The 24,293-nt window shown below is 54.6% G+C and overlaps 1 protein-coding gene across 1 annotated transcript in view; it reads left to right on the top strand.

Moving 5' to 3' along the window:
* Positions 1-22,727, top strand: part of BICD2 (BICD cargo adaptor 2) — a 54,195-nt gene extending 31,468 nt beyond the window's left edge. Inside the window, 8 exon segments of the mRNA XM_032477411.1 lie at positions 2,958-3,170; positions 13,088-13,240; positions 14,838-15,272; positions 15,894-16,484; positions 16,486-16,875; positions 17,139-17,290; positions 18,531-18,741; positions 20,600-22,727. Coding sequence (XP_032333302.1) covers positions 2,958-3,170; positions 13,088-13,240; positions 14,838-15,272; positions 15,894-16,484; positions 16,486-16,875; positions 17,139-17,290; positions 18,531-18,741; positions 20,600-20,605 — 2,151 coding nt within the window. The 3' untranslated portion in view covers positions 20,606-22,727.
* The last annotated feature ends 1,566 nt before the right edge of the window (positions 22,728-24,293 follow it).

Here is a 24,293-nt window from a genome sequence, read left to right as displayed (position 1 = left end):
TTTAGTTGAGGGTTTTTTTTCGTATTTCTTGTGCTTGTGGGGGTTGATAAGCTGCTAAGATTTGTGGATTTATAGTTTCCATCAAATTTGGAAATTTTCCAGCCATTATTTCTTGAAAGTTTTTTGTCCTCACCACTTCCTTCTCTAGCTGTGTGTTAGGCTCCTTCAAGTTGTCCCACGCCTTGCTCACATCATGTTTGGATTTTTAGTCTTTTTTCCTCTATGTGTTCGTTTTGGGTAGTCTTATTGTTGTTTTTTCAAGTTTCCTCATCTTCTGTGTCGTGCAATTTGCATTCATTAATCCCATCCAGTGCCCCTTTCATCTCACACCTTGCAATTCCATCTTCCCTGTCTTCCTGGATCCTGCTCGGCATGTTCAGTGTTCTGTTCGGTGTTCGCTTGGCTTCCTGAGCCTATGGAAATCAATCCTGCCCCATCTCCCACCTCTGACCTCCCCTGGTCCTCGTGGACCGGCTCCCCTGCCCCTTTGCCGGCCATCACCAGTGATGGGGTGCCCGGTTCTAGGTTTCACTGTGTTGGGAGACAATGCTGTTTTTCCTGTTCTTTATTGTGCTTTGTTCTGGGATATAGTTTGATCCGTTCAGGTTTTGCCCTTAAGCTTTGTTGGTGAAGACCAGAGAGCATTTACCCAGCTCCACTTTGTCCAGACCTGCAGGTGCTCCCCCTGCTGCCTGTGGGTTAGGGCTCCCCTCTGGCCAGCAGGAGCAGGTGCTGCTTACAGCCTGTACAAGCAGTGGGACTGTTTCCTCTGTCCCTCTGGGTGGCCCTTTCGTGGCTTTGGCGGCTTCCTCACAGACCTGCACTGACAGTCCCCTGCAAGGACTGAGGGCCCCTCTGTGCCTTCACTGCCTTGTCCACTGCCTTCCAGCACTGCCTTCTCTCAGGCTTGCCAGGCCTTAGTTTCTCTTTCTGCACCATGGCTGAAGTTCCTTCTGGGAAGAGTGGGGGTGGGGGCGCATTTTGGAGCCTACCTGGGGCCTGCCTCTCACTGTCTGGTGTCCAGTGAATTGGAAACTATTGCTCAGTCTCATAAACTTACCAGTTATTTTTAGTTTTTCCCCAGGGGAGAGAGATCCAGTCCCTGTGACTGTCCCGTCCTGAGGGGATGTATAAGTCTCCATGTGCATGGTCTTTGAAAAGCTGTCCGGTGCTCACAGGCCCCAGGCTGAGAGCTGGGCGGAGGCGAAGACTCAAGCCAAGTCCTATAGGCCTGGACTCGTGTGTGTGTGTGTGTGTGTGTGTGTGTGTGCGTGCGTGCGCGCGCGCACGTGTATGTGAGGGAGAGAGAGAGAGAACACGCGTGAGCAAGTGAGCGTTTAGCCACCCCACCTCAGGACAACCTCTGATGATGACTCACTGCCTCATGAGATGTGTGTACTCCGGCTCGAGGTTCATGAGAGTGTTCTGCTCTGTTAGGCTTGTCCGGAGGTTTAGAGAAACACACATGAGCTGGCTGAAGCTTTCCAGTGCACCTGCCCCATGGGTTGGGTCCTTCCTGCACTTCTGGCAGGTTCTAGCATGCCCAGGGCTGGTGTGTGGCTGGGGTCGGGGCTGCCACCCGGGATGGGACAGGTCCTGTGTAGATGTGGATTTGTGCTTTGGTCTTTTCCTGGCACCAGGATGGAAGAGGAGTTCAGCATCAGAAATCACAGAGTGAAGGTGACTTGATTCAAAAAGAAACCAGTGTCTTCACAGAGCAGGTTGTCAGTGGCTGGGGGCAGATGAACAAGACCTGGCCTTGGGAGGGAGAGCAATTACCTTGACCAGACTGGCTACTTTATTTAGCCAGTCCGCACTGACAGAGAAACAAGTCACTTCCTACATTTTGAGTTTTTTATGTTACAAACAGTCCTGCTCAATAACATGCTTACACATGGCTTGCACGTTTTCCCAATTTTCTTGGACTGAATTCCTAGACTTCATATTAAATAGTAAATAAATGGAAATGTTCCTGTTTCTCTTAAGAAGTAAAGACATCAGTTTCTTTGCTCTTTAGTAGTCCTTTATTTCATTTTCCTCTTGTGAGTGGGGAGCACTGTAAAAAGACAAGGTCTCCCCCCAGAGGTCTGCATGGGGTGGCCAGTGAGAAGGGGCCCCTGGGCAAGACACAGTACAGGCTCACGTGGGTCACACCCTGGCTACTGCAGTGGTGCGGGATGGAGGGTAAGAGATGCAAAGGTGCTCACTTAGGGGGTGTTGAACACGACATGGTGGCAGGTCCGAGCCAGCCAGGACCTGAGGCATGGACTTGAGCAGACCAGCACTGCTTCTGGTTGCACTTGACCATGGGGGCTCTTCCCTGAACCTCAGCCACACACCCTTTTGCCTATTACAGCCCAAAGCCCTTGCTAGATCTGGGGGTGATGAGTCGGCTTCCCTCTGGTATTTCCAGCTCTGTGCCCAGGTGGGCAGGGTCTCCAGACTAGGACGCATGTAGGGGCCTGTTGCTGGTTCTGAGCGTTGTGGTTCGTCCTTCTGTCCCCTCACTTGGGCCAGGCTTATGGTCCCACCTTCCCAGGCCTCCCTACCTGTAGGTATCTCCCAGGATGAATGAATAGAGGGGTCAGGATCAGACAGGGGAAGGGCGCTTCCCTGAGCCTCAGTTTCCATATCTAGAGGGGACCTCAGACCTACCCTGGTCCTGAGGGCTTCCCTGTCCAGCCCCAGGACAGGGTCCTGTCTGCCGATGGGTGCCATATTGGCAGAGATGGTGGCTGGGGCCTCCTACCCCTGCCCCATCGCAGTTCCTCCGGCCAGTCCCTCCATCCCATCCCACCCCGGCCCCTCATTAGCCCCACCCCAAGCTCACAACCCTCATGTAGCCCTTAGTGTCTGGCTTCCACTGTGTCCACCCACTCCCCTCTGCCCCCCTCCCCCGACATCTGGCCACAGGGTTGCCTCCAGGCTCTTTCTCAAGACCATCTCGTCTCCTGCAGGCATTTGGACAGGCCCACACAAACCATAAGAAGGTGGCTGCGGACGGTGAGAGCCGGGAGGAGAGTCTGATCCAGGAGTCAGCTTCCAAGGAGCAGTACTATGTGCGCAAGGTGCTGGAGCTGCAGACAGAACTGAAGCAGCTGCGCAACGTGCTTGCTAACACGCAGTCGGAGAACGAGCGTCTGGCCTCAGTGGCCCAGGAGCTGAAGGAGGTAACCAGCGGAACTGGGGTGGGCTGCTCAGCTGTGGGTGGGAAAACAAACCCCAGTGCTCCCTGGGGACAGGGCCACCCACCAGCTGTTTCTCCCGCACCCCAGCTTCATGTGGCCCCTGATGGTCCCTGTGGTCCATGGTGGTCCAGGAAGGGCTCGGGGTGGCAGGGTCCCAGCTCTGCACTTGGGCTGTGAATCCTGGGTTCCTCCTGTGAACAGTGGAATTGCAGCACCCACCTGCCAGCTTGTGACAGTAAAGTCAGAAGAGGCCACTGTAGACAGTGCCTAGGATTAGCTTTGTCCTGGGCAAGTGGAGAGGACAGGGCAGATAGCCGGCGCCCTCCGAGAGAGGTGAGGGGGAGGGCCACCGTCCCCAAGGTGGGGTGGGAAAGCAGCAGGGAAGCAGGCCTAGCTAGGAGTCTACATGAGCTGCCGTCCTGGCTGTGGCCTTGGGGTCCCGGTCCTCAGAGTTCTCTTCAGGAAGGATGCGAGGCCTTGTTCTGGCTGTGGGAAGACCGACTCTCTGGGGTGGGGAGGGGCAGGTGGCAGTGACAGGTGACCAGAAGGGCAGATGGTTCTGCGCAGTGGTCAGCTCTGAGGTCAGTACCTCAGACATGAGGGTGTATGGTAGGTAGGGTCCCACAGGGCTGGGAGGGGACACTGGCAAGGTTTGGGGCAGAGCCCAGGGGCTGGCAGCCACAGGGAGCAGTCCCCCACCCTGGTTTGGGATCGGAGGCCGCCAAGGCTTGTGGACCTGGGAGGGAGTTGGCTGGGGTCCAGGGGGAGGGCACGGTCTTGTGTCCTCACCCGGGAGCATTCTGGTCAGGAGCGAGAGAACGGGCCGCCCACGGGGAAGACCAGCCTCACTGCCAGCTGAGCGCCCTTTGCCAGGAGAGCCAGTGCAAGTGCTCTGCCCAGCCCAGGCTCATTCCGCCCCTTCCCTCTTCCAGAAGAGGGCTGTCAGGAGAGCGGCAGGGGACTTGCTGACTCCTGGCTTTGACATCAGGAAATGAGCTCAGCCAGTCACACACGCTGCTGTTAAGGAACAGGTCTGCTGGGGCCGGGATTCCTGCTGTTCCTGTTGGCGCTCCAGGAGGAAGCCTCCCGCTCCCCACCCCCACGCGTCCTCAGAGCATCTTCCTCCCAAGGCCCCGCCTGTGCACCCCTGGTCACTGCAGGGCAGGCTGTAAGGAGCCATGCCGGGCTCTTGGTTGGACGAGGCTCTGCACCACCACCTGCTCGGACTAGAGCCCTGGTCACTGTCCCCACCATCACTTGTTCTGTTTGTGCTCTATTCCCATCCCACTCAAGTCACTCTTCTGCTGGTCCTGGCCCTGCCACTTCTGCTCGGGCTGCTGTGCTGAGCTCCTCCATGGCTGTCCCCCATCCTACAGGAGGCTCATGCCCAAGGCTTAGGCCTGGCTAAGGAGCCTGGATCACGTGGCCACAGTACCAAGCGCTGCGCCCAGTAAGCACCAGCCTGCGCCTGCCTTGGTGTGACCCAGCTGAGCAGGCCTTGGTCGCCCAGGAGATGCCCTTCCACAGGAGGGTGTCTTCCCCCCAGCGCCTGGTCCTGCTGTTGTCCGGGTTCAGTGACTGATGGGCCGGCTGTGCTGTGCCCTCTGACCCCCACCCTACCATTCCACCTTGTGTTGACTGGCGTAGGGGCTCATCCCTGCCCCGTGCCCAACCCTCCAAGAGGAACGCATGGCCTCCATCATGTAACAGGTGTAACAAACATGCTCAGCATGCGGGACAGCTCCAGCTACCCCAAAACTTGTCCTCTCGATGACCCTTTGGGCATCCAGTTACTTTCCTCATCTCACAGGTGGGGAGACAAAGATGCAGAACATTTGGCTGCCTGCCTGAGGTCACTGGGTCCTGACCTCTGCACTGCGTGTGGACAGGCCCAGCCAGCTTCCATCCTGGGACATGGCCTTGGGCCCTATTTTGCAGAAATAGAAGCAGAGACCCAAGGAGCTGGCCGGAGGCAGAGTCAGGCCCCATGCACGTGCCACCGCTTTCCACGGGTTTACCTTGGGAAGGTGAGGCGAGGGCTGCTTTGAGAAGCAGGCCTGTGAGTTGAGGAGGGGTCAACATCTGCCCAGTGGGGCCCCCCTAGGTAGTCTTCCTGTCCCAGTGGCCCCTGGCCTTGTTGGCCTAGTGGACTCTGTGCATGTCAGGCCCTACCTACACAGGCCCAGGAGTGAGTGACCAAGATGTCCCAGCAGAAGTCATGTCTGATGTCACCTGCCCTATCCTGGCTAGGAGCCAAGAAAGGGCTTATCTCCTACTGTGGTGGCATCTGGGCCACCAATAGTTCTGGAAGAAAGCCAGGCATTGGGTCAGGAGCAGCAGCCACAGGCACCAGCTGGGCTGTGCCGTGTGTAGTGGACAGGCCAAGACAGGAGGACATCTGGCTCTAGAGCCAGGGGCCAGACTGTGGGGGGTGGGAGGGACTGTCACATGTGCAGATGGGTGAGGCCTCCTGTGTCCCCTGTCACTGTGCACCATCAGGGCTGTTCTTGGCAGGCTCGCCTGGGAGAATGTGCGTACCTGGGGGAAATCAAGCCCCACGGGGCCTGGGGAGCCTGTCTGAGCCCTCCGCAGTTGGGTGTGTACCAAGCGAAGGTGCCCCTTCCTGGTGGTAAAGGGTGGAGGCTCAGCTGCTGCGGGAACCGGAGTTCAGGCATCTGGGTCCTGCAGCAGCAGCAGCAGCAGCGCCCTCACCTGCCGGGTCCGCTTGTGACCTGAGTGTGCCTTGCCTCGCTGGCCACAGGCCCTTCCCACAGACCTGCAAGGGCCCAGGTGCCCTTTGTCAGCCCCAGAGCTTATAGCAGGAGGCTGTGTTCTGGTCCTGAGCCGTGAAGGTCAAGTCCGCCCAGGCCATGGAGGAAGCTGGCCTGAGTTTCTCTTACCACAGGACCTGCTAGGTTTCTTAGTCCTGACGTGCAAACCTGTGGGGAGCTGGTGGATTTTAGACCTTCCCCCTCGGCTTCCACCACCTCAGGTGGCCATGTCAGATCAGGCTGCACCTATCTGAGTACCTCCTGAACGCCCCGCAGTGTGACTTAGCAAGGAGAGGACGAGGAGTGACAGGGCATTTCTGGCAGAAGGATGAGCATGCACCCCCGAGTCCACGGAAAACGAGAAGGCTCTGTGCAGGGCAGCTGGCGATCGTGGGGTGGGCCGGCGAGGGGCTCACAGCCACAGCACGCCAAGAGCAGCAGGAGCCAGCGAGAGGCTGCAGCAGCATTTAAGCAGGGGAGAGACGAGACAAGAGAGCAAAGCTAATTGTTGTGGGAGCACCTCCCAGCTGACTGGAGGCAAGACTAGTCAGGTAGACGAGCCAGCTGTGGCCAGCCCGCGTGGCCCGCCGCAGGGTGGTGTGGTGCACTGGGTGCGTGCGCAAAGGCTGCAGCTTCCCGCAAGGTAGCATCGCTGCCACCCGCAGAGCGGAGACAAGGCTCTGAGAGGTGAACCAAGTTATGGCAGCCACTCCAGGGCATCTGCCACCCCAAGTACTCCGCACAGCCCCTACCCCTGCCTGAAGCAGTCTGAGCCATCTTCACAACTGGTACTGAGGCTCCAGGTGTGGGTCCATCTGAGTGACGGCACGTTTGCAATAAAGACAGTTGGTGGCTCCCCAGGAGCACACGTGCCAAGTGGGCAGGGCCACCCTACAAGGGCTGGAGTCACCCAGGCTGTCTTGAGACACATCCCCTGTGCCTTGACAGCTTTTAGGTGGCGGCAACCACAGCACCCTTCCCGTAAGAGGCTGGCCGGGTGTTAACAGCGCCGGGGCTCCTTTATCCTCTCCCTTCCCCTGGTGTGATTGCCCACACCCCCATGCAGCTCTTTCCAGGCGCTCTGGGCGCTCCCCTTATCTGAGCCCAGCTTTCAGCAGGGCAAGACCAGATCTGTGTTCATGTCCTGTGGCTGCTGTGACAGCTTACCACAGACTGGGGCCTCAGACAACGGAAATTCATTCTCTCACAGTTTAGGAGCTCAGGTTAAGGCGTCAGCAGGGATGGTGTCTTCCGGAGGCTCTCTGGGAGAGTCCGTCCTGTGCCACTGGCGTCCTTGTGTTGCAGTCTTTGCCTCTGTCTTCCCGTGGCCTTCTCCCTGGGTGTCTGTATCTCCAACTCTCCCTCTTACAATGACACCAGCCCTCGGATTAGGGTCCACTCTAGTTCCCTGTTACCTCATCTTAACTTGGTTCTATCTGCAAAAAAAGGCCCTGTTTCCAAGTAAGGTCCCACTCACAGGTTCCAGGGCTTAGCACGTCAGCATATCTTTTGGGGGAACACAGTTAAAACCCGTAACATCCGACCCTCTGGCCCTCAGAATTCATGTAAGTCCCAGATCACATCTAAATCCTCTAAATCAGGAAATGCTGAGACTTCAGGGATGGTCCATCCTGAGGTGGAATTCCTCCCTGCGCAGATTATCTGCGTCCAGAATACAGTGTGAGGCCAGGGGAGAAACATTCTCACTCCAAAAGGGAGCAAATGGAAGGAATAAAGAGGCCACAGGTCCCAGCAAGTATAATGCCCAGCAGAGAAAACCCTGCTCAGATTTCAAGGCCTGAGAACAGTCTGCAGTGGCCCCCTGCTCTGCCTTCTGGAACCTGGGAAGCAGAGGGCCTGCTGGCCTCCCGGCCAGCTGATGAACTGGACGTGAGCCATACCCTTGGTGCTGTCTCCAGAGAAACGCTTTCTCATCTGCAGTAAGGACAAGCTGAGCATCTTCCAGGTCCTCAAGTTCTGATTCTTTTTTGCTTACCCGTTCTCTCCTCAATTTCTCTCTCTCCTCTCACGTTTTACTATAAGCAACCATGAGAAACCAGGCTGCACCTTCAACACTCTGCTTAAAAATCTCCTCAGCAAATCATCCAGGTTCCTTGCTTCCTGGTTCTGCTTTCCACCCAGCACCAGAGCATGTTCAGCCGGGTTCTCCGCCACTGCCATCCAGAACAGCCTTCCTCTGCTCCTCACTGCTTCCTGAGGCCTCGCTGGGAGCACCTCTAGCCAACATCACCCCTCTCCCAATGCATTTCATGGCGGTACATGTGTTCCCTAAGACAGCTCTCTCCATGGCTCTCTTCTCTGAGTCTTACCAGAATCACCCAAAACAGTCACATTTCTACCAGTGGTCTCAAGGCGATCTGGCCTTTTCTTGTCCTGCTCCTCAAAACTCCTTCAGCCTCTGGCCATCCCCAGCTCCACAGCCACTTCCACATTGTCAGGTATTTGTCACAGCAGTGTCTTTTTCCTGTTAGTAAACTTATGTTTGGGTTTTGGGGGTGGAGGGGGCACCAGAGCAGAGTGTGACAAACCACTGGCTGAAAATGACATTTATTCTCTTGTATTTTCTGTACCTGAAATGAAGGTACCAGCAGGACTGTGCTCCATATGGAGCCTCTCCAGCTTCTGGGTGGCAGCGACCCTCTGTTCCTTGTCTTGTGTCCCCGATGCTCCAGTCTCTGCCTCTGTCAACACCTTCTCCCTGTGCAGACTCCACGGCTCTGACAGGCCTGGGACGTCACCACTCCCACCTCCACCCTGGCCTTCCGTGGGGCCACAGGCCTGTCCTGGGGCTTGAGCTGAGGGAGAGTACAGACCAGCTTCAGAGTGCTCCCATGCGGGGTGGTGCTCCCTGTGCCCTGGCTTCAGCTGTGCCATGATTGGGCTTCTGCAGCGTAGGCTGCTGGCTTCTCCGTAGTCCAGACTCCCAGACTGACTTTAGTACAGCACCCCTTCCCACCTACACAGAGCTTCCCTCGGTGGCAGCTGACACCAGCTGGCAACATAGGTGCCAAGCACGGGCAGCTTTAGGGAGCCTCAGTGAACAAGACAGAGCCCCGAGCAGCACCCAGTATAGTCGGTGCTCCGTAGTAAAGGGATGGGTGATGCCCCTTGGGGTGGTTGAACACCAAGCGCAGTGCCAGTATGGAGGCAGAGAGGCCACACGTCCAGGTCCCTTTCTGTGAAAGCAAATTGGTGGTTGCTAATTGGTGTGTGGTGTCTTTTTAGGGTGATGAAAATGTTTTGGAATACACAATGGTGCACAACTCTGAATAAACTATAAGCACTCAATTGTACACTTTCAGTGAGTCAGCTTAATGGTTTGTGAATCACCTCAAAGAACAAAGACGACTGTCGAGCAGTAAGACTGTGTAAGGGTTCAGCTCAGCTCAGGTTCCCGGTGCAGCCCCGGCACACGGGTTCTGGGGTGCAGAGGGCTTTGGCCTGGGCAGTTCCACTGGCCCATGGTCTGTCTCTTCTTCTCACCTCAGGACCACTTGTTTCATTGAGGGGAGTTAATTTTAAATAAAGCCCATTTCCATCGTTTGTGACCAATAGCTACCCCCCCCACCCCACCCCACCCCCGTCTCACCATCTCACCTCCTGTGTCCTCCCACTCCTGAGAGCAGGCAGGTGATCCCAGCAGCTGCATCAGGCCTGCAGGGACAACGCCAAGGTGGGGTGTGCTCAGCTTGCCTTACCAAGACGGATGCAGCAAGCATGGGTTTTATATGTCAGTCATTGTGTTAGTGGGGGCTCTCCAGAGAAGCAGACCAGTAGGGTGTGTGTGTGTGTGTGTGTGTGTGTGTGTGTGTGTGTGTAGAGAGAGAGAGATTGAGAGGTTTATTGTAAGGACTTGGCTCACTCCGTTGTGGGGGCTGGCAGGTCCAAAATCTGCAGGTTGTGCCAGCTGGCTGGAGACCCAGGGAAGAACTGATGTCACAGCTCGAGTCCTAACAGGAGTTGTGCTTCCTGGGTGAGCCTTGCCTTTCTCCAGTCAGTAACTGGGTGTCTGTTTCTTCTGGTGTCGGCTCTTGGGTACCTCCCACTTAGTGAGGGGCCTGCATCCTTCCATTTGCTGGAGGTTTTGGTAGTGAGCATTTGTCAGGAGTGCTTGATACATATAATGGCTCTCTCCCCTTTCTGTTGCTTGCTTCTTTTTTTTCTTTCTTTTTCTTTTCTTTTTTTTTTTTTTCCTTTTTTTCCTTTTTTCTTTTTCTTTTTTTTTCCTTTTCTCTTTTTTCCTTTTTTCCGTTTCTTTTTTCTTTTTTTCTTTTCTTTTTTTTTTCTTTTCTTTCTGTCCTATTTCATTTTACCAGTCCAACATTGCTGTTCTGTGTGTACTTAAATGGACTCTTAGAATCTTGTCTACAAAGCATATGCATGGATGTGATCACAAGGAACCTCAGTACCAGCAGAGAGGCCAGGATGCTGGGAGAGGAGGCTGGAGCGAGCTGTGAGGCCCGGTGGGTGACAGTGCTTCTAGCCAAGGATTCAGGTTGGGTGGTATCGGCCTCGGGGTGTCAGATCTTTGTGGATATGTGGGGAAGGCTCCTTGTAGTAGTGGAAACGGAAATGTGGGGTGAGATGGGGAGTTTGTCTAGGGCACCATTCTGCCCCCAGGAGACACTGGCCATGTCTGGAGACAGTTTCAGTTGTCACAACAGGGGAGGGGGCTACATCCAGTGGGTAGGGCTCAAGTCACTACTAAATATCCTGTGATGTACAAGATGGCCCCAGAACATCAGCCAAGGGACCTGGTCCTGGCACACAGCACATCGTGGCAGCTGGTTAATTCCCAACAGTCTGTCTGTCTGCCTGTCTGTCTGTCTATTGATTTATTTTTATTGAAGTGTAGACAGTTAACAGTGTTGCATCAATTTCTGGTGTACAGCATAATAGTTCAGTCATACATATACATACATATATTCATTTTCATATTCTTTATCATTATAGGCTACTACAGGATACTGAGTATAGTTCCCTGTGCTATACAGTAGAAACTTGTTTATTTTATATATAGTAGTTAATATCTGCAAATCTTGAACTCCCAATTTATCCCTTCCCCTCCACTGCTAACCATAAGTTTGTTTTGTATGTCTGTGAGTCTTTTTTTAAGTAAGTTCATTTGTCTTTTTTTAAGATTTCACATATCAGTGGTATCATATGGTATTTTTCTTTCTCTTTCTGGCTTACTTCACTTAGAATGACATTCTCCAGGAACATCCATGTTGCTGCAAATGGCGTTACATTGTCAGTTTTTATGGCTGAATAGTATTCCATTGTATAAGTATACCACATCTTCTTTATCCAGTCATCTGTTGATGGGCATTTGGGCTGTTTCCATGTCTTGCTATTGTAAATAGTGCTGCTATGAACATTGAGGTGCAGGTGTCATTTTGAAGTAGAGTTCCTTCTGGATATATGCCCAGGAACGGGATTCCTGGGTCATATGATAAGTCTATTCCTAGTCTTTTGAGGAATCTCCATCCTGTTTTCCACAGTGGCTGCACCAACCTGCATTCCCACCAGCAGTGTAGGAGGGTTCCCCTTTCTCCACAGCCTCTCCAGCATGTCATTGTGGACTTTTGAGGGATGGCCATTCTGACTGTACGAGTTGATACCTCACTGTAGTTTTGGTTTGCATTTCTCTGGTAATTAGCGATATTGAGCATTTTTTCATGGGCCTATTATTGACCATTTGTATTTCTTCCTTGGAGAATTGCTTGTGTGGTCATCTGCCCATTTTTGGATTGGGGTTTTTTTTTGTTATTAAATTGTATGAGCTGGTTTTTGTTATTACGTTGTATATTATGGAAATTAAGCTCTTGTCAGTCTCGTGTTTTGCAAATATTTTCTCCCACTCCATAGATTGCCTTTTTGTTTTGCTTATGATTTCCTTTGCAGTGCAAATGCGTGTAAGTTTAATTAGGTCCCATTTGTTTGTTTTTGCTTTTATTTCTGTTGCCTGGATAGACTGCGCTCAGATGAACATTGCTAAGATTTATGTCAGAGAAATGTTTTGCCTATGTTTTCTTCTAGGAGGTTTATAGTGTCTTCTCTTAAGTTTAAGTCTTTCAGGCATTTTGAGTTTATTTTTGTGTGTAGGTGTGAGGGAGGGCTCTAATTCACTGATTTACATGCTGCTGTCCAACAGTTTTAACTGCAGAGTTTATGCTAGGTCTGCGCTCGCCTCTCTGCCTGCATGATACTTGAATATTCAAGGCAACTCAAAGGCAGGAACTCTTTTTTTACAGCATTATTGAGATAATTCACTTCCTTGCAACTCACCCACTTAAAGTGTACACTCAGTGGGTTTTAGTATATTTACAAATTTATGCACTGTCCCAAATTCAATTTTAGAATATTGCATCACTCTGGAAAGAAACCCCCTTAGCAGTCACTTTACATCCTGCCTTCCACCTGCTCCCCAGCAACCACTGATCGGCTTTCTATCTCTAAGGACTTGCCTGTTCTGGACATTTCATGCAAGTGGATTCATACAATACATTGACCACTAACACCTCTTCTTTCACTCAGAATATTATTTTCAAGATTCATTTGAGTTACAGCAGGTGTCAGTATATCATTTCTTATTATGGCTGATTAACATCCAGTCATATAAATACACCATATATTCTTTATCTCTTCATCAGCGGGTGGACAGGTGGGTTGTTTCCATCTTTGCTATTGTGAATAGTGTCTGAACATTCGTGCGCAAGTGTGCATGTGTTTTCGTTTCTGTGGGGTGAATGCCAAAGAGGGACATTGCCGGGTCAGATGGTAACTCTGTGCTGACTGTTCAAGTAGCTGTGGAGTGTTTCCATAGCGCTGCACCACTGGACGTAGTACCAGCAGCGTGTGATGAACTGCTTTTAACCCCGTTTACAGATGAAGAAACCAAAGGTCAGAGCTGGCTGAGACCTTGCACTGCCCACCTCTGTACCACACAGCCCAGGGCCCCAGCTCCCTTTCAGGTGACCGCACTGGGCAACGTGGCAGGCCTGGGACTCCAAGTCCTGGCCGTGCGGGTCACCACGGTGGGCCTGGCCGCCCTGAGCCCCCGTCTGAGCGAGGGCAGGCTGCTCACACCCGCCTTCCTCGCTGCAGATCAACCAGAACGTGGAGCTGCAGCGCGGCCGGCTGCGGGACGACATCAAGGAGTACAAGTTCCGGGAGGCCCGGCTGCTGCAGGACTACTCGGAGCTGGAGGAGGAGAACATCGGCCTGCAGAAGCAGGTGTCTGTGCTCCGGCAGAACCAGGCAAGTGTCCGCGCCAGGCCCGGCCTCACCCTTGCTTCATTCTCCCCGCAGCTGCAGGTGCTCCCTCCCTCGTGCTAGCCGACGGCCCTGCTCTGCTGTGGTCCAGGGATGTGGCCGTGGGCCCGGCCCAACAAAAATGGAAAGAAATACAGGAGGTGATGAAGAGGTGACACCAAAAAATGCCAGAGGCTAGGTGTCCAGTTTCGTCTCCTCTCAGGTGCCCTGGAGGACCCTAGAGCTGTCGGCTCACCCATTCCCCCTACTGTCTCAGGTTTGCCAGCCCCCTTTGACCTTCGTGTGGTCCTGGGCCTCGAAGCCAGGTGGGCCTTAAGGAGCGGTGTGGAGACGTCTGCGCTGTCATCTCATGCCCTTGAGTAACCCTAACGAAGGGTGGGATGAGTAGGACCACTTCCACCTGGGACAGAACTGGGACAGGAGGGTCACCTCCACCCACCTGTGATAGCATGGGGACAGAAGGGTCACCTCCACCAATGACAGGACAGGGGCAGGAGGGTCGCCTCCACCTGTGACAGAGGATGATCGCTTCTTCCTGTGCTGGGACACCCAGCTGGTCCTGGGCCCTCAGGCCCCTCAAGGCCTGCACCTGCCACCCACCTCTCCTAGAACCGTAGCTCTACAGGGTGGGGACTGGAAGGACCTTTATCCCAGGAACCCCAAACATCAGAGACCTGGGTATTTAAATCCTGCATAGGGAAGCATAGCCCATGTATCTACTCTGACAGCAGAGCCTCTGAGGCCCTGACAGCCAGCAGGGAGTGGATCTCCTCCTAGGAACACAGGAGCTCTGCCTCCGGCCACGCATCAGGCCGTCTGTGACACTGCTCATCTGCAGTCACACACACGCATCCTGACGAGGGAAACCGGGCCCTGGGCCGCACGTGGTAGAGCCCAGCACCTCCCTGGTGTTTTCCTACCCCGGTCCTCTACCCTCAGGGACCCTTAGTCCTGCCTCTGAGTGGTTTTGTTCCTTATTTCTTGCATAAATATCACAGAAGAATAGATGTTTTTTAACTGGCGCATAGACCCTGAGCACCCACATCAAGCATCAGTTTCTGTCTGCTCATGTCTTGTCCACCTGCAAATAGACCTTTAGCAAGCGCGACCCTGGATTCCGCCGCTCCTGCTCCTGTGTGAGCCTCTCCCAGTCTGGGTGTGTGTGCAGCCGAGGCACTTCCTGCTTCCGTGGGAGCTTTAGTTCCTTCATTTTTGAAATATGATCAGAGGTAGTGGTCACAGTGCACATCTAGGTACGCATTTTATGTATCTTAAAATACTTACGCAACTCTTAGTGTGTTACTTTAGTAGTTCTGTAGAATTTAAAATCAGCACACACTTGGTAACTTTTTAAGGCTCCTAATAAATTGGCAGCGTGGCTGTGTTCTGATTTCCACGGAGTCTCCAATCCCGAGCATGTCTCAGGCTTTGTGCTGCTCATGTCACGTGCACATGTGTCCCAGTCACAGGCGTTTCCTGTGGGCGCCTCTGAGCATCTGTAGCCTCCCATCTGCGGAGCAGGCGTGCTGCTGCTGCTTCCTGATCCCTCGGGCGCAGCAGAGTGTCGCCCTCTCTCTCACAGGTGGAATTTGAGGGCCTCAAGCATGAGATCAAGCGTCTGGAGGAGGAGACCGAGTACCTCAACAGCCAGCTGGAGGACGCCATCCGGCTCAAGGAGATCTCGGAGCGGCAGCTGGAGGAGGCGCTGGAGACGCTGAAGACGGAGAGGGAGCAGAAGAACAGCCTGCGCAAGGAGCTGTCGCACTACATGAGCATCAACGACTCCCTGTACACCAGCCACCTGCACGTGTCCCTGGACGGCCTCAAGCTCACTGACGACGCCGAGGCCCTGGCCAACGGCTTCGAGCATGGCGGCCTCGCCAAGCTGCCACTGGACAACAAGACCTCCACGCCCACCAAGGACGGCCTCCCACCGCCCTCCCCCAGCCTCGTTTCCGACCTCCTCAGCGAGCTCAACATCTCTGAGATCCAGAAGCTGAAGCAGCAGCTAATGCAGGTGAGTGGGCAGGTGGCACGGGGATCCCACCCAGCCTGGATCTCATCACAGCCTTGGGCCTTGGGCCCGCATTCCCCATCCCTGCCTCCAGTCCTGCCCGCCCATGGTGCTGGCCACCCGGACAGCACTTGCTTGACACTCTGCCGGTGTGGTGCACCTTCTTTTACTTATACTTAGTTTAAATACTGCATTACTGTTAAGTAGAAGAGCATTGCAGGTGGAAGGTGCCCAGGGAAGTAGGCTTCTGATTACAAGATTGAAGTTTGGGCACTGCCAGAGGTTTTCTTATGTCCCTCTGAAGAGCCCACATAGGGTTTCCTGTGCTGTGTCCTATAGACAGGTCACATCAGGGTTTCCTGCCCCAGCTGAGCAGAACCCCAAGGTCTTCAGCCTGGTCCCTTGGTTTGCTGCATGTCTTTGAGGAGGGGGTCACTCATCCCCGCAGGCGTCTGGAGGGAAGGAGCCATCACAGCCCCACGTGTGACATCCCACCCGAATTTGCCAGAGGCTAGCAGGGTGATGGTTTTGGCTTGGCTGTGGTCACTGCTGGGACTGTCCGAGGCCCTCTGAGCGCAGGGACGCCTGTGGGCTGTTGACGGGCCTCTTTCTGTGCCTTCGCAGATGGAGCGAGAGAAGGTGGGCCTGCTGGCGACCCTGCAGGACACTCAGAAGCAGCTGGAGCAGGCACGAGGGGCCCTGTCGGAGCAGCACGAGGAAGTGAGCCGCCTGACGGAGAACCTGAGTGCCCTGCGGCGCCTGCAGGCCAGCAAGGAGCGCCGGACGGCCCTGGACAGCGAGAAGGAGCGAGACAGCCATGAGGATGGCGACTACTATGAGGTGGACATCAACGGGCCCGAGATCCTGGCCTGCAAGTACCGCGTGGCCCTGGCCGAGGCCGGTGAGCTCCGGGAGCAGCTGAAGACCCTGCGCAGCGCGCACGAGGCCGGCGAGGCCCAGCGCGCCGAGGAGAAGGGCCGTCATGAGGCCGAGAGCCAGGCGCTCACTGAGAAGGTCTCTCTGTTGGAGAAGGCCAGCCGCCAGGACCGTGAGCTGCTGGCCCGGCTGCAGACGGAGCTGAAGAAGGTGAGTGACGTCGCGGGCGAGACCCAAGGCAGTCTGAGCGTGGCGCAGGACGAGCTGGTGACCTTCAGCGAGGAGCTGGCCAGCCTGTACCACCACGTGTGCATGTGCAACAACGAGACGCCCGCCCGCTGTGGTGCTGGACTACTACCGTGAGAACCCTGAGGCCCGCGGGCGCCACTCCCCGGCCCTGCCCAAGGGCCCGCCAGCCACAGAGGGGGCCAGGGACGGCAGTCCCTCCCCTGGCTCCTCACTGCCCTCGCCTCTGAGTGACCCGCGCCGGGAGCCCATGAACATCTACAACCTGATCGCCATCATCCGTGACCAGATACGGCACCTGCAGGCAGCCGTGGACCGAACCACGGAGCTGTCCCGGCAGCGCCTGGCCTCTCAGGAGCTGGGCCCCGCAGCAGACAAGGACCGGGAGGCGCTCATGGAGGAGATCCTGAAGCTGAAGTCGCTGCTCAGCACCAAGCGGGAGCAGATCACCACGCTGCGCACGGTGCTCAAGGCCAACAAGCAGGTGTGCATGGCGCTCGGGTCCAGCAGGCGTGGGCCAGCGGGCGGGGCGGGGCGTTCCTCACCCTCCCTGGCCCCCCACCCCCACCCCGTGCTGGTCCTGCTGCTCCAGGAAGGACGTGAGGAAATGTCACTCAGCGCTGTGGGGAGGGGCCGGGGTCTTGAGGGGCCGCAGGCTAGCTGGGGCCCTGGTCCGGGCACTCATCGAGGCAGCAGGGCTTCCCTTGCACCTGTCCCCTGCCCATCTTCTGCTTCTCTGACCCCCAGACGGCAGAGGTGGCCCTCACCAACCTGAAGAGCAAGTACGAGAACGAGAAGGCCATGGTGACCGAGACCATGATGAAGCTGCGCAACGAGCTCAAGGCTCTGAAGGAGGACGCGGCCACCTTCTCCTCGCTGCGTGCCATGTTCGCCACCAGGTAACACGTACCGTTCCTGTCGCTGCTCAGCAGCCCGGGAGCCTGGCCCTGTGGGAAATCACATTTCTGCTGTTGGTGAAAATCCAGGGGCCCCAATTTTGTCTCCTCTTTGCACGTGACGTGAGAAAGTTGGAAGCAAAAGGTTAAGAGGCCAGGTCCCTAGTGGCCAGGCTGGAGGCATGAGCTTCGAAGGGGAAACAGGTGGGCAAGTTACACAAGCTGTATTTGAGGTCAGTAACTGACAGATGAGGAGTTTGCCCCCTAGAACTTGGTGAGAAGTTTGTAGGTTTAGAAGGAAGGCTCCCATCCCAGCAGTCCTGGGCCCCAGTGTTCCCCCTCTGATCCTGCCAGTTGGAGTTTGTAAGGTGGTGGGCAGCAGCTTGCCTTAGGCCAGTCCTGTGGCCCGGAAACCTGGGGAAGTGGAGGCTGCTTTGAAACCTGGTTCTGGGCATTTCCCTATTCAGAGGATTGCGGCGCCACCTGCTGGCCAATGTCAGGGGGACATGGAGGGGTGTCCCCTGATGGTCCTGGCACATCCTCCAGGGTAGGAAGGCTGAGGCTCTGGGTTAAACAGGGTTAGAACTGAGCTCAGGGCCTGCTTCACCTCGTGTCAGGGTGCTGGACATGCCCTGCATTTCAGTGATGTGGGGGAGAGGAGCAAAGACAAAGAAAGAAACTTCCAGGCCTCTCTGGAAGCTTTCTCTCCTCCGGGGCAGAATGCTTGGGGAAGAGCTCCCAGTGAGTCGGTCCTTCAGCACATGCTGTGTTGACCCTTGCTTCCTTACATCGTTTGATTTAAAAGCCTGGCTTCTCAGGTGGAACTGAGATTGCAGACTTCTGGGCAAGGATTAAGCTTGCTGATGGCCCGTGGACGGGGTGTAAGGTGGGCACACCCAACGCCCCCTCCACCCAGGCCACACTCCCTCCTCCAGGGACAGACCCAGCTCCTTATCCGCATGGGGGCACATGTCACGGTTCAGCAGATGCCAAAATGGGGCTGTTTGTGGCATCCACGTGTGCCTCTCCCAGGCTCTGGTTGGCCACTTGTCCCAGACTTACTAAGCACCTACGTGTGCATGGGCTGTTCCAGGACCAAGTCCTGCTCTCAGGTTCATCCCCACAGCCTGAGAGCCAGGTGATACCACACCTCTAGCCTGCTGCCCCTTGGCCACCTGGAGGTTACACTCTGCTGGCTCTCCCAGGTCCTTCAGCCACGCGCTCGCCTCTTGCACCCCCACAGGTGTGACGAGTACATCACGCAGTTGGATGAGATGCAGCGGCAGCTGGCAGCTGCCGAGGACGAGAAGAAGACACTCAACTCGCTGCTGCGCATGGCCATCCAGCAGAAGCTGGCGCTGACCCAGCGGCTGGAACTGCTCGAGCTGGACCATGAGCAGACCCGGCGGGGCCGTGCCAAGGCCACCTCCAAGGCCAAGCCTGGCACCCCGAGCGTAAGTCACACCTGCGCCTGCGCTAGTGACAGGGCTGAGGGTGCCGGGCTCGCTGCCCAAGTGCTCTGCGGCGAGAAGTATAACGTTTACTGTGATTAGGGCTGCGAGGTCGCCCGCTGCAGCTAACCTGCCGCACGTCACCTGTCCGCTTCACCTCAACTAACCCGGCAGCAGCGGGACCATGGTGCTAGGCTGGCCTTAACCGTGACTAACGCACAGAGGGAAGAATTTAGCCGAGGCAGCCTGCTGCTCCACCTGGACACCGCGAGCTCTGTCTGTTCCTCACCCCTCAGGACCACCCTTCACAGCTCTCAGTGGAGTAGTCATGGTGGGGTTGGAGCCGTGCGTCCTGGCAAAGATGTGGCCCCCCAGGGCCCAGGTGCCGTCGGCTCGCGCTGGGAGGGGCCGAACCTGCATTGAGACTTGCATGTTCCCTGCATGTGTCTGATGCAGTCGTGCTGCGCCAGCTCCCAGAAAGCAGTGTTAGAGGTTCCAGCCTGCATCCCAGGTGCAGCCTCGGAGGACGCTCTGTGCTTGGCACAGATTGCAGAGAGAATTACTTTGTAGTTTGTGCAGCATCTCGCTGCAAATCATATCTGGGACAGAAGTACCGAATTCCTTTCCCCAAACCCAGAGATAGAGCAGCCCTGAGCCCTGCGTCCTCCAGCCCAGGCACACTCGTGCACTGGGCACCGGTCGTGCTCGAGGCGCAGGCACACCTAGCCACACCCTGAGGCCAGAGCTCGGCAGCCCAGCTTCTCTTTCTGAGATCTGCATGCTTGTCTGGTGGCCTGCAAGGTGACCAGTTGGCAAGCCAAAGGCCTGGGTTTGTTTTCAATAAGGAAACCTTCCCAAGTGCCTGGCCAGACCTCTGTCCTTTTGTACGTAGGGTGTCCCCAGCTTTCGGGTGGGTTTTTTCACCCTCTGCCCATTATCAGGCCTTCCTCCGGGGGGGCTTCACACTCCCAAGAAACAGGGCTCTAGAAACCCCCTGAGTCGCCAGGGAGCCAGGCTGAAATGAGGGACTGGGTCCCATAGCTGTCGCCTGAGCCCAGACCAGTGTGGGAAAGGAGCCTTGCATGGACCCTGTGCTGGTTCTCGGATTCACAGTGGGAAGGATATGCTTCTTGGCAGTCAGTGCAGTTCCGAGGGGTGGTGACAGGCGGGAAAGGCAGCCACAGGATGTCCCCGTTCTCAGAGGCAGCAGCCACACCAGAGCTTTGGCAGCAGAACCTCTCCCAGTATTTCTCTCCTTGTCACGTCATCCATGGGGGCCACCAGCAGTAAAGCTGCAGTCTCCCTGGATGCAAGTCCTTGCCTCCTCTCTCTGTGGCCCAGAGGGGGAGTTTGCGTTGCCCCTACACACAGCTGTCTGCCCCCGTTCCACTCTTCCCCAGTTGCCAAGTGTGTCTCAGTCCCCAGCAGACTCCAGGCGCTGCCCAGACCAACTGGGGTTTGGCAGACCGCCAGGGTGGTGAAGCTGCGTAGGATGGACCATATGTGTCCTCCCTTCCAAGTGCCCGTCCCCAGCCCCCGGCCACTTTGCTGATGGGATGTCAGGTCTTGGATTCCCCTTCCACCTGAGGTGTCAGGCCATCCCCCTTCAGCAAACGGGACCTGCAGGGGCACAGCTGCCCGCTGGCCCCGCACACTGCTTCTGCCCTCCTCGCCAAGCCCGGCACGCCGCTTCCCTCCAGACTCGTAACGGGTCTTCACGAGGCCCTTGGAGCTGGCGGCCCCCCGCTAACACACGCAGGTCTTCTCCGCTGCCAACTAACACACCTGTGCCCTCACGGCTTGGTGAGAGCTTCAGTTGCCTGACAGGTTCTAACGCTGTCTTGTTTTCTCCCGTTTCCAGCTGTAGAGTAGCTGCTGGGAGGACTCGGCCGCCGGCCCTGTCACACTGCAGCCCCTCCCCCCTCCCGTGGGCCCACGCAGAGGAAGGAAGGGCAGCCTAAAAGTCCACTTAGAAATGGTTTTGGATATGCCACTGCAATTCTTTTCAAAATAGCATTCCCCAAGTTTTTAATGGCAGAGGGAAAAAAAAAAAGCTTTAATGTTGAGAATGCTGCCAGCTGCTGCTTGGAAAGGCCTTTGTGCAAGTGCTGAAGAACCCGCTTGGACGGCGACCACCAGGCTCGCTTAGGAACCCTCTAGAAACACTCACCACTGGGGTCTCCCTGTTACACACGCTCCTTTTTTATCTGATCAACCTGTGCACTTTTGATACTTTGATATTATATTTGCTTCTTTAATCCCTGGCATAGAGATGGTCTCAGATGCCGTAGTCTGTCTCGTGGTCCTGCAGCGCTCCGTCTTAGCTCCCAGTAGTGTGTTGATCTGATATCAGCACGGGACACAGACGTGTCCTCTCGCGTGTAGCTCTAGGCTGTTTAGGTGAAGGCTTCAACCCGGCAAGGAGCCCAGCTAACTGTATCCACGCTGTGGTTCAGCAGCCGTTTAGATCATACGGCATTGTGGTTCGTGTTTGAAATTACAGATTTTAAATGCCATGTTCATTAAGAAATCCAGGGTATTCCGATTCTGGGGTTTTTTCATATTGTATTATTATTATTCTTAGGAATAGTTCAATGTAACAAGAAGAAAACTTGACCTTTGCTCTGGTTAAGCAGTAAAAGGCACTTGAAGACAAAAGGATAAATTATTGAATGAGTAGTATTACCTACAAATTCCAGAATTTTCTGGGTTTTAGGACATTGTGAAGCATGACTGATTAACAGAATTTTATACAACTGTACCAGTGAAATTCCAAATTGGAATTGTTTTGTTACTCTGGTTGTTGTGCCAAATTATGGTACACTTAGAAAATCCTACAGTCGTTGATTTTTAAGGTGTTCTATTTCAACGCCTTTTTGTTAGTAACCATTGCCAGCAGTGCCTTCATCGGTTAAGGGAGGTGTCCCAGCTTGGTGTATTCTAAAACAGGCAGTGAAGAGCTAGTTGGGAATGTTGGGGGCCTGTGTGGCCCCGTCCGTGTGAACAGGTGTGCACCTTCAGACCTGAGCCTGGGCGTCTTCATCGAGGGAAAGAAAACAGCAATTGTACAAAATTCTGTTAGTCAGTGATGCTTTACTGCGCAGATCCTTGCAGATTCAGGGGCTGAGTAAACGAAAGTGAACGCAAACCTTGGGTGTGCTTTGGGAACCGAATGGACTTTGCGGGACAAGTTAAGCAAGCTGTGTGAATAGCACGCCATGTTTGTGAAGGCGGAGGCGGGGGCGGGGGCGCCGGCCCTGTCGGCCGCGGGCAGGGGGTGAGGGTGAGCCGCAGTGCTCTTTGCAAATGAGAGAGAGAGAGAGAGACGCTCTGTATTCTCTTGCTTGGTGTAACTAATCACTGTCAGTTTCAGGAAACAGAAGTCGCTGAAGCCCCTTAGCAAACCAGGTCCGCGTCCCGTCCTGCTTTGCTGAGCGAGGTTGCGCGAATGATCGAATTGGTACCCGCGGAGGAAGAGGAAGTCTCCTCCCTTCTTCAAAATTCAGGACAAATTATAATAATATACGTAGCAGGAATGAAAGAGTTCTGTTTCCTGGAATAAGCATTTCTTATTCCTAGTCGTAGGGACCCCTATTTTTACCTTCTCTTACAGTGTTGATTCTTAAGAAATAATGTTACATTTACGAAAACTTCATCTGTATGGGGTATTTATTTGCAATGATGTCTGAGTACTGTATTTTTTTCTGTGCATTACCTTAGTGTCAGAATATTGTCTTTATTTTAAGATCATATGCATGTTCTCCTGCCAAGGAACCTTTACACAGACCCAAACAAACAAAAAAATGCCTTGAGATTCTGAGAAAACAAGGCCCAGCATGAAAAAGGAATAGGAAGGAGAAATTAGTCACGACTTGGGACACCAGACATACGGCGTGAGTGTCTGCAAAACCAGTGCACATAGGAACAGTGGGCCTGGGTAAAGGGTCATGTTGGTAGGACCAGTAAATAAAGAATAATAAAAAGACAAAGCATAGTCTTGTTCTCTGTGGCTGCTCTGACCCCCCCGCTCCAAGTGACTGTGGGTCTGCACCTGAAACTCTTGCTGTCTGGACTGAGGAACAAGTAGACGCAGGCAGCAAGAGTTACTTGTTGGTCAGCACAAACCCACATTCATCCACAGGAGTGTGTTCAAGGCACGCTGAGCTCGTCCAGGGATTGCTTGTGAATTTGAACATGGGGGACACATCCTATCCGAGGGAACAGGAAGTCTTGGGGACACTCTGCCTCTCCTTCTGACAGTCTCATTCAGGCCTGAGTGACTTCACGCAAACCCCAGAGCTTCCCTCAGGGAAGCTGTCTGAGGCCAGGGTCCCACTGCCCTGGCATCTCCCCAGGACCCCTCCCTCTGCTACTGAGAGGCCCCTCCCCCTGATGATCCCCAGCTGTCCCATTGTAGTATTGTGGGCCCATAATCAGTTTAAAACTTTCTTTCAAAAGGCTTATTTTTCTCACTCAGTAGCTAGAAGGAATCTTCTTTCCCTACTGGCCTGTCACCCTAAGGGCCCCTGGAAGATGGTGAGAAGAGAGCCTGCAACAGATGTGGAGGAGACCCTCAGGAGGAGGGGGCATTGGCAGTTGACTCACCAGAGCAGGCTCCTTTCCAGGTGGGGACACCACCTGGCCCTTGGCACCCACGATGTGCATAGTGCATCATGGCTACGACCCAGTCCTTCCTGTTGGGGTGTTTGATTTGCAAAAGCATGTATGCCAAGGTCTTCCCAACCCCTCAGTGTGCTTTGGGTCCTCGCAGACTTGGTTCTTCATTTCACAGGTGGAGTGGCATCCTCCCGAGTGGCTGTGGTCCTGGGAGCCTATGGGAGGGGCCAGTTGGCATTGAAAGGCCTTCCACTCAGTCTTCCCTTCCAAAAAAGAATGTCCGTGTTTCTACCACCCCCTGCAGTGGTTTTCACCCCCACACCCCAGCAGGTTAGCAGAGCTGGAAACAACAGTGCCAGCTTGGAGACAGACCTTACAGTAGCTGACTTCCCTTGGCTGACTTAACCTCCCTGAGCCTCAGTTTGCCCTCTGTAAGTTGGGGGTGGTTATTCTTTGCTCGAAGGTTGTTGTAAAGCTTTAAGCCCTGTGTGCAGCAGGTGTTCAACAAATGACTTGCTTGAATGTGGCTCTTGCTGCTATTATCATCACCAAGGTCTGGGATGCCACTCCATGGAGCTGGGCCTCTTTCCTGTGGGGAGTGTGATTTTAGGTCAACTTTTTATCAAAACATAAGTTACATTCAGAAGAGTGCACACATCTTAATGTACAGGCCACTTTTGCACACATTGAACACAGCTGTGTAACCAGCAGCTATAAAGTTTCCTGGGCCCCCCAGGAGTGCTTCTGGGGGCACATTAATGAGATATCTTTGCCTGCCTGCCATGGCAGGGTGCTAGGCTGCCTGCTGTTCATGGGAGCCTCCTGGGAAAACAAGCATGCCTACATTCTGACATCACTGACAGGGAATTTTGGTTTGCCTCTGCTCACCTTCAGTTGTGTCCAGACAGCAGAGCTGGAAGAGCTGTGTGTTATCGCCT

Source organism: Camelus ferus, chromosome 4, assembly GCF_009834535.1.
Source record: "Camelus ferus isolate YT-003-E chromosome 4, BCGSAC_Cfer_1.0, whole genome shotgun sequence".
NCBI classification, from domain to species: Eukaryota; Metazoa; Chordata; class Mammalia; order Artiodactyla; family Camelidae; genus Camelus; species Camelus ferus.
This window is presented reverse-complemented; position numbering and strand designations above follow the sequence as displayed.